General features: G+C 39.4%; 1 protein-coding gene across 1 annotated transcript in view; it reads right to left on the minus strand.

Moving 5' to 3' along the window:
• Positions 1–4640: 4640 nt before the first annotated feature.
• The window catches only part of ARL5A (ADP ribosylation factor like GTPase 5A), a 413163-nt gene continuing 406362 nt past the window's right edge, over positions 4641–11441 (minus strand). Inside the window, exon 6 of the mRNA XM_044074900.1 lies at positions 4641–7171. Within this exon, the coding sequence (XP_043930835.1) occupies positions 7123–7171 (49 nt within the window). The 3' untranslated portion in view covers positions 4641–7122. The remainder of the gene's footprint in view (positions 7172–11441) is intronic.

Below are 11441 nucleotides of genomic sequence, written 5' to 3' on the forward strand. Positions count from 1 at the left end.
GGCTGCCTGTTTTATACCCCTGACGACCTGACGTCATGGAAGAGACAGCAACAGACACAGGACCCAAGACTTTGGAATTCAGGCCAACTTTGGGGAACCTGCCAGCAGATTACCCAAATCTAATGACTGCAACAGTGAAACACAAAGAATATCAAATGCAGCAGCCCTGGAGGAGGCATCTACGGCATCATAATAAGTGGCGAGCCACCTGAGAAGTCATCCCTAAAAATGAGAGGGCGGAAGTCTTCCCCTGAGAGTCAGAAATGGCCTGATAAGCCTGAGATAGAAGACCCAAAATCTATCCTCGTCATATGGGTCTGATAATGGACAGCCCTAAAAGCAAGGGTAGCTGAGGTATAAACCTTCTTACCCAGTCTTGCAGTTCGACTATCTTTATCAGAAGGAAGCAACACTGTAGAAGTCAGTAACATTGATGGCTTGTCAAATGCCGCAGATACCACAGAAGGGTCAATCAGCTGATGGGCACTTAAAAGGAACTTGCAATCATCAGGCACCTTATAAAATTTGGGAGCAGGGGACATGAGAATCAGGAGCCAGAAATGCAGTGGAAAAGGCATCCAACAAAGCAGCCAGGACAGAAGCAGCAGTAGAAAAGGTATCCAACAAGGCAGCCAAGACAGGAAGAACAGCAGAAGGTCTAGGAGAGTCCATTTGCAAAAGCTAGTAATACCTCTTATGAACCTCAGGCACCTGGGCACAATCCCATTAGAAAAATTCCATCTTTCTGCAAATTGTGTCCTCAAAGGAAATCTCCTCAAAAGAAGAGTCAGGCCTAGTCGACACCTCTTCCTCAGAACCATAGTCTAAGGGAAAAGGAATCGGGGAAGAACAGGCAAGGAATTCCTTATCCAAATCCTTCTCCTCCTTAGAGGAATCTTGATCCCTAGGCCTCTTATTAGGAGCAGAAGACCAAAGGGGTAGGGGTGGGGGCTGAACAGAAACTACTTGAGGAAGCTTCAAAGCCATAAGGGCACTAAGCAAACCTTGAGTGAAGTTCGGCCATTCACTCTGAGGGTACTTAGGAGAAACACATTTTTTTTTTGTTTCTTCTTTAAAGGGACGTCAGCCTTGTAAAACCTAGAAAGCTCAGACCCGATACGACACTCTAATTATAATTGGTGCCTCTTTTCTAACCAAAATCTGAGGAATACCCCTAAGCCCATTGGTAATAATCAGCCGCTGCTCCCCCTGAACATCCGAAGTGGACATTTGCAAGGCCTCCAGGGATTTGCATGAAATTAGATCCATGACGGCCTCCGAAGCAGATGTGGCAGATGAATCCAACCCAGGATCTAGGTGATCTTCCTGGCTTTCATTAGCCTTGAGAGAGATGTCTGACAGAGGTGAGACAGCTGAAGAATCAGACCTAGCTTTCTTGGCATTTTTCTTCATGGACAGCTGACGCTTGGAGCGGGAAGTTCCTTCCATAGTGTCTTTTGCCAAATGCTTAAGACATTGATTTTCTAAATAAATGGCCAAAGAGGAAAGCTGACTACTCAGGGTCTTTGGAATGAAGCCTGGCAAACAGAAGATGTATGGTCGTGGGAAGCACCTAGACAAAAACACTACTCCTGATGGTCTTTATGGGGAATCTGTCTCTTGCACTGGCATTTACCCTTTCTAGATGACATGAACTCCACAAGTAACAAAAACAAAGAAAAAAAGATAACAAAACTGCAATGGGGCACTTATCTAAAAACAGCTTGATGAACCAGCAAATGAAGCGAGCGTTCGGACCGACGATCGAAGACTGCATTCAGACTGGTGGCAAAGAAGTTCTGAGGATGGTACGTCTAGATGTCACCTTTATGCCCTATGCTACAAGCGGACAGCATGTGTGTGACATATGGTGTACCCTTAGCAACCTAAAGGCTTTGATATACTGGCATCGGGCCGCCCTTGACAGAGGATCCCTATTGTAAAGAATACTGCAACAGTGAAATGGAAGGACATCTGCCATTTCACAATGCTTTACTTTGGTTGAGTTCTTGGAGCTGGCTTTTTCTATGTGGAGAATAAATGCTCTCCTCGTCTCTGTGTGGGTTTATCCATGTGCACTGGTTTCCTTCAGCAACTCAAAGACATGCTACAGAAAAACTGGAGGAAGCATGCGTGTGTTTCTGCACCTTGTGATAGACCTGGCTAGACAGGAACACTGTCAGTATGTGTGTGTATGTAAGTAAAAATACCACTCATTTTTATCTGTGGATACACTCAATACTGCCAGTCACATACATAACTGGGCAACAGTTAACAAGTCAAGAACTTTGAAAATAAGAGATAAAATACCTCACAGAACATCCAAGACTTTTAGAGCTTCTAGAGGCCTGGCAAGTCCCCACATCCCAGACTGCATAAAATGGGTTTTTACATGAACTATATGGTGGCCTCTGCCCTTAATCCCACCTATTCTAAAACTAGCCCTGCTCAGAGGTGTGCATGGAAGGTGCTTGTAAGGAGGCTGGGGACAGTGTGGTCATTATTTAACTTTCCTCACAAATCACAGATTTGTGCACAGAATGTTGTTATAGCTTGTGTTTTGGCTGGGGACAGTGTGGTCATTATTGCTTTTACTTTTCTCACACATCTCAACGGTGTGCAAAGAAGGTCACTATAGCATGTGTAGGGACAAAGTACTGTCATGGAACCACAATTCTGAATACATTACTGGGACCAATATTTTTTCATTTTCTGTATGATCAAAAATTAGAGTATTTTGGGGGTAGGGGTAAAGGAGGCATGCTGTTAACATATGTCTGACAACAACAGGTTGATGTTACTGTATCATTTTTTGTTCTTTCAGGTTTTTCTCAGCCTAACGTTACAGGGGTACAGCCAAGGTGGCTGCCTTTGGGGAGGTAGGTGTGAGGAGGCACGCTTTTGTACATGTATGACAGCAGTCTCTTGAAATATGAGTGTGACCATTTGTGCCTTCACTTTCATTCCTATCTAATGCAAGAGGAAGGCACAGAAAGTGACAGTTTTTTTATGGGGTGTGGAATGGGAAGGTAGGGAGGCAAGCAGTAGGATTTATGTATCCTTATAAACATCTGTCTTGTCAGTTTGTGAGCTACTGGTTTGGCAGTTTTGAACATTTAGCATTGGATATAACTTAAGTCATCCTTGAAAGAAAAAAATATATGACTGATGCCTTACTCTTGATTTCTGCTCAGGTCAGCAGTGAATCAAAACACTGGGACATCTATAATCCATGGCTTCTGGGGACTTGTCAGCTCCTAAACTTCTGGCTCAATTTAATTATTTCCTATACAGCTTTTATTATGCAGTCTTGGTCAGTTATTTTGTGCTGAAAGAATGCAAAGAAAACTAGACTTGAACAATAACACAATTTCCTTCATCAGTCATAAATTTTGTGTAGGCAATCACTGGATGAAAAGGCTTAAAAAAATCTACAATGCACCTCACAGCATCTGGAATGGCATGCTTCTGAAAAAAAAGCTGAAGATTAAGGCAAAATGTGAGAAAAAGGAAGAAAAACAGGAGAGCTGAGGATGTCTGGGGGGAGGGAGCAGGATGCAGTGGGGGATGCCATGGAGCCATTTGCCTAGGGCACAGCTCCTCCCAAGACCAGCCATGCACATTGGACTGCTGCATTGCAACATCATAAGAGCTAAATACCAGTCACTGTGAATGTCTCTCTGTAACAGGTCTGTTGTAATACAACAGCACTGTAAATTCAGTTTAGTCTGTGCATACTACTCTTAATACTTTGCAACACGAACTAAGAAATTGCTTAGGAAAGGTGACAGGACTGTAAGAGTCAGGGGGTCCTCAAAATGCTAACACCAGCCCTGCTTACCAGCATTGCTATACTTCTCTGAATATGTCATCACTGTAACGTCAACTACACAACATTCATAATATCATAGCAATGTTAAACATCTGCAACCCTGCCAAAAGCTATGCAAAGAGCTGGTGAGGTATAACACTTCAAGATATCACATCACTGTTTATATGAGGCAGTAATCTGAATTTATGCTTTTTCTAACCATCCATGGTGGGTAGGTACACCCCTTCGTTATACAACTCCCTCCAAATTTTACTAGCAGCAGTCTACTAAACAGACTGACAGTTTCAAATGCACTGTTAGAAAGTGTCTAAGTACTTGCTTTTGTTGAAGCTCTCTTTCAAGCTGAGGAGTCAAACGGCCTATATGGCCTGTGGTCAACAATTCTTGCTTAAAAAAATCTGACAGTGCTTCAGCATATTTTTACCCACTGACCCCTCCTAAACTTGGAAACAGTGATGAAATTAATTTTACGACTGTAAAATGTAGCTCCCTTGTCCAACCGACTCTCAATTTCACAGTGATTTTGCGAGTTAAAAAAAAATCATTAGGCAGAAATCAGAAAAAAATACAAATTTTACAAACAGCAAAAAATGGTTCACACAAACTAAAAACCTGGCCACAAACAAATGGGGAGAAAGAGTTAAATAATGTTTTCTTTTTTATGCGACAGTTTTTGAGTTTGATGGCAAAGAAAAGACCACTTTGTAAACAGAAAAAAAAAACAACTTTTTGCTGGAAATGCCCATCAGGTGCAACAAAGCAACATGCATTACAACTTTTTCTAAAATCCAAGTTCTGTAAAACAATGTTGTTTATAAGAGCAGCATGCACAAAGGTGCCATTTTTATTAGTGAGATAATTACATCTTGTAACTGAAAACGTTACAACTGTACAAATATTTACAATATCTTGAGTGCTGCAAGTTAAGAGCATTTAGAACTCAGCATCATGATTAAGACCAAAAAAACAACAGCAACTTGTTCAAGTACTTAAAGATTCCTGTACAGCTTATCGGCTAAAGATGGAACAATATAGCCTGGGTATGACCCTGCAATAAAACCAAAGCAACCAGTTAAAAAAAGTTTTACAGTTAAAAAATAGCTTACTTGAGGATATACTGGTACTTACACAGCAGATACTTTACAAAGTTTACAGCCCTTAAGGGATACTGCCTTTCTGTACTGTAAATAAGACAGCACAGTTCTTAGAGTATTAACGCACTGGTTCAAAATACTGTTTGAATATCTCAATGTTGCAGTAATTCCAGGCATTTCGTTGGCATTTCAGCAACATACATATGCTTTGAAAATCACAGCACCAACATATTCTTGCAACTATGGAAACCACTTAAAGATTAAAGCACAGCAGTAGACTAGCATCTGGGTTAATGTATCTAGAATGCAGAATTAAGACAAATTCTCACAGAAGAGTACAATTAATAGCTTGTTGCCTCAGTTTCCATCTCACCCATCCATCCATCCTCCAATAGCAACCATCACCATCCACAAAGTTTGCTAGGCAAATAGGAAATAGAAACAGATTGTCAGGGCTTTCTTCCACATCTCACATACGCATCTAAGAGTTGCCAACCCATGTACCACATCTTTGTGACGGGATAAGTACTGACGTACACTGAAAAAGCCTATGTGAACACAAGGACGACATACAGGCTCTGCTCTGAAGAGAACTCAGACAAGAACTGAACTGTCTTGCTATGAACAGACAATGTTACCCACGGTGCTACCTACACCTACCTCATAAAAGCTATCAAACATATCAGATAATCTTCATTCCAACAGTGGACAGCAGGGAGGACTCTTTGGAAGGTTAAGAATGTAGAAACTTGAGATTTATCCAAATGCTTTCATACCACATAACATTACAGCACTACCTGGAAACTCCTGAATCCTGGAGATGACATACTTTTATCACACATTTCTAAGCAACATAAATACTGAAGATGAGGAATTTGTATGAATAAAACACAATCTGAGCTGTGAAGCAGAAAATGAATTACTCCAAACTTTAGTTCTGATACCACACCCTTCTCATTCCTTCTCGACAAAAATTGTATTTTACATGGTACAGTGAACAATGTTCAGACTGATACGGACAAATGTGAAGCATGCCTTGAGCCAAAAGAAAGCAGTTCAACAGCCACCTCTAGTTTGAAAATGCCAACATCTGTTAACAATTGTAAGAGAAGAAGTGCAAGTCAGAACTGGAGGTAAGCCACAAAGACAGCTGTTGGCCTTGTCTACTGTGATTTAACCTTAAAGCTGACAACACAGTGCACATTAAAAAGAAAGCTGATAGCCAAGCATAACAGCATTTTGGGTCAAAAACTAAGCAAACTACTTTCAGTAGCTTTAAACTAATCCCTTGTTCTATTTTCTGATGAGCTTTTCTATGTACTGATCAGATTTTTTTTATGCAGCACTACTAACTACAATAAGAAAAATCATTACTTTTGCACAAAAAAAGTAGAAGGGTATTTTATTCCTTCCACTGCAAAGAGAATGCTACTGTGCTCAACTGCTGAAACAAAACACATCTGCTTTGAAGAGCGGTGCATGTTTACAGCCAAATCTGAGAAATATGCCCAGAATTCTTATAGTACTAGTGAAGAAATGGCCAGCAATGGTTCAATACTGAGAACACATACAGAGGAATAAAACAGGCAAAACTCCAGTAAGCAACTGTTCCATGAATTGTAAAGAGGTTGCTAGGTAGAATTATTTTCCAACAAGCATAAAAGACACAAAAACAATTACTTCACAAACAAAAAATGACAGCTGAGTACTACACAGATGTACACACGTCCAAACAGTAGGTTAGTTCTTCGAGATGCTGAAGTGTGACTTAGTTTAATGAAGCTGTTCAGCTTAGGCACAGATTAGGCTGGGACATCAACCATTTAAGAAACTGGAAAAGATGTGCTGTAAGATAAAGGATGAATCAAGGAAAATGTCAGTAAAGGTGCGGTAAAACTCCACAGTCATCCTTCCCTTTTCTCAATACTCAGCAATTACTTATACACGGACATAAAACACAATAAATCACAGCTCTTGAATCAATTCAGCTCTGAAGTAGAAACCATCCATGGTCAAAATGCCATGCTTTATATCCTAATCATAAAAAGAGATACAAATCCTGATGTTCTTCCTACAGAAGCAATGTTCATCCAGTTTAATAAATATCACTTATTCCACAAGTTCTGTTACTTTGATGCTGAAAGCCCAGGAGGCTCCAGTACATGAGTCTGTGCAAAATGTTCATTCGATACTATGTCACCTAACTCGCAGTCTTGATGTCATCCATTCAATCCCCTGACACAATCTGTAAAGACAGAAAAAAAAAAAAATACTTAGCAAAATGCTGTCATTTATCTTTTTTTTTTTTTTTTTAACTTCAGGAAACATTTTAGAAATAAAGCACAAATATCATAATTCTGTTATGTCACTAAACTACAACTTACATATCCTAATAGAGCAGGCTTCTGATGATAAGCACTCTTATACCCACTTTACATTAAACAAAGAAACCAGTGAAGGATTTCAGACTAAAGTTCACTACATACACGTTCTTGAATGTGTAGCTTTTATCTAAGCATTAAACGTCAGTTGTCATACACCTACCTGCAACTTGCTTGCTGCTGCAAAATGAAGTTCATAACAAAAAGGATATGCCATTTCATATGCAATAAAAATGTCTCAAGTAATGTATTTCTGTACCACTTTTTACTAAACACATATTACCTTTCAGTCTGCCTGCCAACATAAATAACACATACAGTTGAGCAAAATACTTACCATGACAGATTATCAAGAAATATCTGCAGCAGTTCTTCAAATAGGTTTTCTACTCGACAGCATCCCACGAAGCAGAACAACAAAAGAATTAGGTGTCTTCTGCTATACAAGGGTATGTTTATCAGACAAATTATTCAATACTTCCACAAAGAAAGCATTAAGGTGAGCATCTATTAATTACAAATGAAACAAGAAACTTTAAAGTGTGGAGGGTGTGAAGTTCACTCCTTGAAATATGTTATAAAAATCAAACTGCAAAATATGTACTACAAAATAATAAAGTTGAATACAGTAGGTAGCCCACAGTTAAGTTAAAAATGGAATATCCTTTACTGAAACACACAAACACAAATGATATTCCATTTCTAAATCAACTGTTGATTACCTACTATTTTCTATTTGATTTTGTAGTACGTGTTTTACAGTTTGAGTTTTATTAATGAACTAGGTGCATAATATATTTCATGGAGTGAACTTCACATCCTCCAAACTGCAAAGTTTCTTCTTGGTTTGTTTTTGAGCCAGTATAGGATGCACACTGGGCTTTCACAGACTGAGGGATACCATAGATTTTTCTTTTTGTCTTGATGCCAAATGAGTAACTGTGGGGAATGGTCTGTGAAGCCTAAGTAAGGGCCAGAGAAACATTTTGTCAAGCTCAGCTGTAACATGATAAAGACTTCAAACTCACAAAACAGAGTAAAAAGATTATAGATTTGTTTAACCAAGATGCTGGCTGTGGTACCACAATAAGATACAAAAGTCAATGAAACAGTGGTAATGCTGTTGACATTTAATGTTCTTTAAATCTTTGCATTTCCAAGTGACTTGCCAATGTTTACAAGTGAAACATGGCATCTGGTGAGTTAAGGGTCACTCTGCATTCATCCATTCATAATCCTTATGTTTTGGGATATATTTTAATATAAAACTTTGTAAGCTTTTTATTAAAGTATCAAAGTGATGGAGTGTGAAACACTCCACTGATTTTATCAAATACAATTCATTAACCTAACAACTCTGATGAAGTCCCTCAATTAGTAAGGAACAAAAGCGCTTAGTCGATGTGTTCACGCTAAATTGTATTTCATAAAATTAGTCGAGTGTTTCACAGTCCATTGAGTTGGTCCTCCATTAACAATTACAGAGTGGTGAACAGTTACACTCCGATTGGTATATCTGGTGCGGTGGTTCTGAGATCTGGCTTAGATTTTGGAGTTGTTCGTGTTCTGGTTCACAGCTTTTTATTAAAGCATGACCTAAATTGATTCAGACCATTCCTCTGCGATGTCACCTTGGGATGGTGTGAGGTGTTCCTCTAAACTTTAAAGGGTGCATCTCTAAGAATGTTTGGAGGTGAAGATCAGCTCATGCTTTACCTACTTACTGAGATTACATACTTACTGAGATTACAGTTTACTATTTAACATCAATGTAAGGAAAATGGATGTATTTCTTTAACTCCAAGTGGCTAAAAATTTTTGCTGAAGCGGTTAAAATACTGCTCAGCACTTCGTGCACAATATGTCGTGATGCAAAGGTAATAGATTTAATACAGGCAAAACACTTTAAAGTGTTAAAAAATTCAAGTGTTTAGCTTCAGTGCTGACATAATGTAATGGTGACCGAGACTGACTCAAAATGTTGCAGTCATCTGAAAAATTATGTTCACAGTCAATGTAGGAGCTCAAAGCAGTACTATCATTCCTACCATCTGTACTGCATTTTATTACAACTGACTTCTGTTTCTTTAAAATTAATTAGGTGCAATTAAAAGGGACTGGTTACTATAGTTTTAAATAATGGATGGTTCAATGTGTGTGTATTCTGAAAAGGTCCTAAGTTTGATACGACAAAAGCGATTAATTTTACTTGTGCAATACTCAAACACGGAGTGTTGTTTTGAGTCCTTGGCAGCCAGTATGATATCTTTGTTTGGTTCATATCTTAGTCATTGAGTGGTTAAAGAGTTGGCGTTTGTGGCTTTCTGGCTTACCATGGACTCTGAATGAAATTCCTTCAATAAATATCCCTGGTACAACGAGAAGAAATTTGTAAAGTGCATTCTGAGCTGGCTATAGTGAAGGGGAGTTTTGTTTATTGGAGCTTGTAACTCAACCAGGAAGTAGTACATTGAGTGGACGGCAGCAAAGTAATGGTGTTGAGGCCACCCATCATGGTGAATACAACACTGTACTCAAGAGAGTTGGAGCCGGAGCAATTGGTGGATTTGATCCTTTGGATGACCGAGCGACTAAAATGGACAGAATGGATTCCATTATTTGTAGTACAGCTAGATAAGAAACCAGAGGAAGTTCTCTCCAAATGAGCAGGTACTGTTCCTAAGAGAACCTACACTGCTATGGGTGCAGGGTCATGTTAGTTCTGATAAACGAAGTGAACCCTGGCTCTTTTAATTCCATGACCGTTAATTTACAAGGGTCAGCAAGTAAAAAAATGACATGAGAGAAAAAAACAGTAGTTTTGAGAAAGTGCTTAGCAAGCCATTCAGTTTTGATGATCTACAGTGGATATAAAAAGTGTACACACCCCTGTTAAAATGGCAGGATTTTGGGATATAAAAAATGAAACCACAATAAATCATTTCAAAACTTTTCCCACCTTTATTGTGACCTATAACCTGTACAATTCAATTGAAAAACAAATCTGTTAGGGAAAAAAAATATAAAAAATAAAAAACATACAATAAGCTGGTTGCATAAGTGTGCACACCCTTAAACTAGTACTTTGTTGAAGCACCTTTTAATTTAATTACAGCATTCAGTCTTCTTGGGTACACACCTGCCGTCAATTAGAGACTCTGATTAACCCCAAACAAGTTCAGCTGTCTTATTAGGATTTTCCTGACATTTACTCAGTTGCCTGCTACAGCAAAAGCCATGGTTCACAGAGAGCTTACAAAGCATCAAAATGTTCTCATTGCTGAAAGGTCTCAGTCAGGAGAAGGGTACAAAAAATTTCCACATCATTGGACATACTTTGGAACACAGTGAAGACAGTCATCAAAAAGTGGAGAAAATATGGGACAACAGTGACACTGCAAAGAACTGGACGTCCCTCCAAAATAGATGAAAAGACAAGACGAAAACTGGCCAGGGAGTCTGCCAAGAGACCTACAGCAACACTGAAGGAGCTACAGGAATTTATGGCAAGTACTTGTTGTGTACTACATGTGACAACAATCTCCCATATTCTGGACTATGGGGTAGGGTTGCAAGACGGAAGCCTTTTCTTACACAGAAAAACATCCAGGCCTGGCTAAAATTTACAAAACAATACATCAAGTCTCCCAAAAGCATGTGGGAAAATGTGTTATGGTCTGATGAGACTAAAGTTGAACTTTTTGGCCACAAAAGGTACGTTTGGCACAAAAACAACACTTCGCATCACCAAAAGAACATCCCCACAGTGAAGCATGGTGGTGGCAGTATCATGCTTTGGGGTTGCTTTTCCCCAGCTGGAACTGGGGCTTTAGTCAAGGTGGAGGGAATTATGAACAGTTCCAAATACCAGTCACTTTTAGCCCAAAACCTTCAGGCATCTGCTAGAAAGCTGAAGATGAAAAGGAATTTCACCCTTCAACACAACAATGACCCCAAAACATACATCCAAATCAACAAAAGAATGGCTTCACCAGAAGAAAGTTTTAGAATGGCCCAGCCCGAGCCCAGACCTAAATCCAATAGGAAATCTGTGGGGTGACCCGAAGAAGGCTGTGCACAAGAGATGCCCTTGCAATCTGACAGATTTGGAGCATTTTTGCATGGAAGAATGGG

Source organism: Protopterus annectens, chromosome 6.part0 (assembly GCF_019279795.1).
Source record: "Protopterus annectens isolate FY-2018-M chromosome 6.part0, PAN1.0, whole genome shotgun sequence".
Classification (NCBI taxonomy): domain Eukaryota; kingdom Metazoa; phylum Chordata; order Ceratodontiformes; family Protopteridae; genus Protopterus; species Protopterus annectens.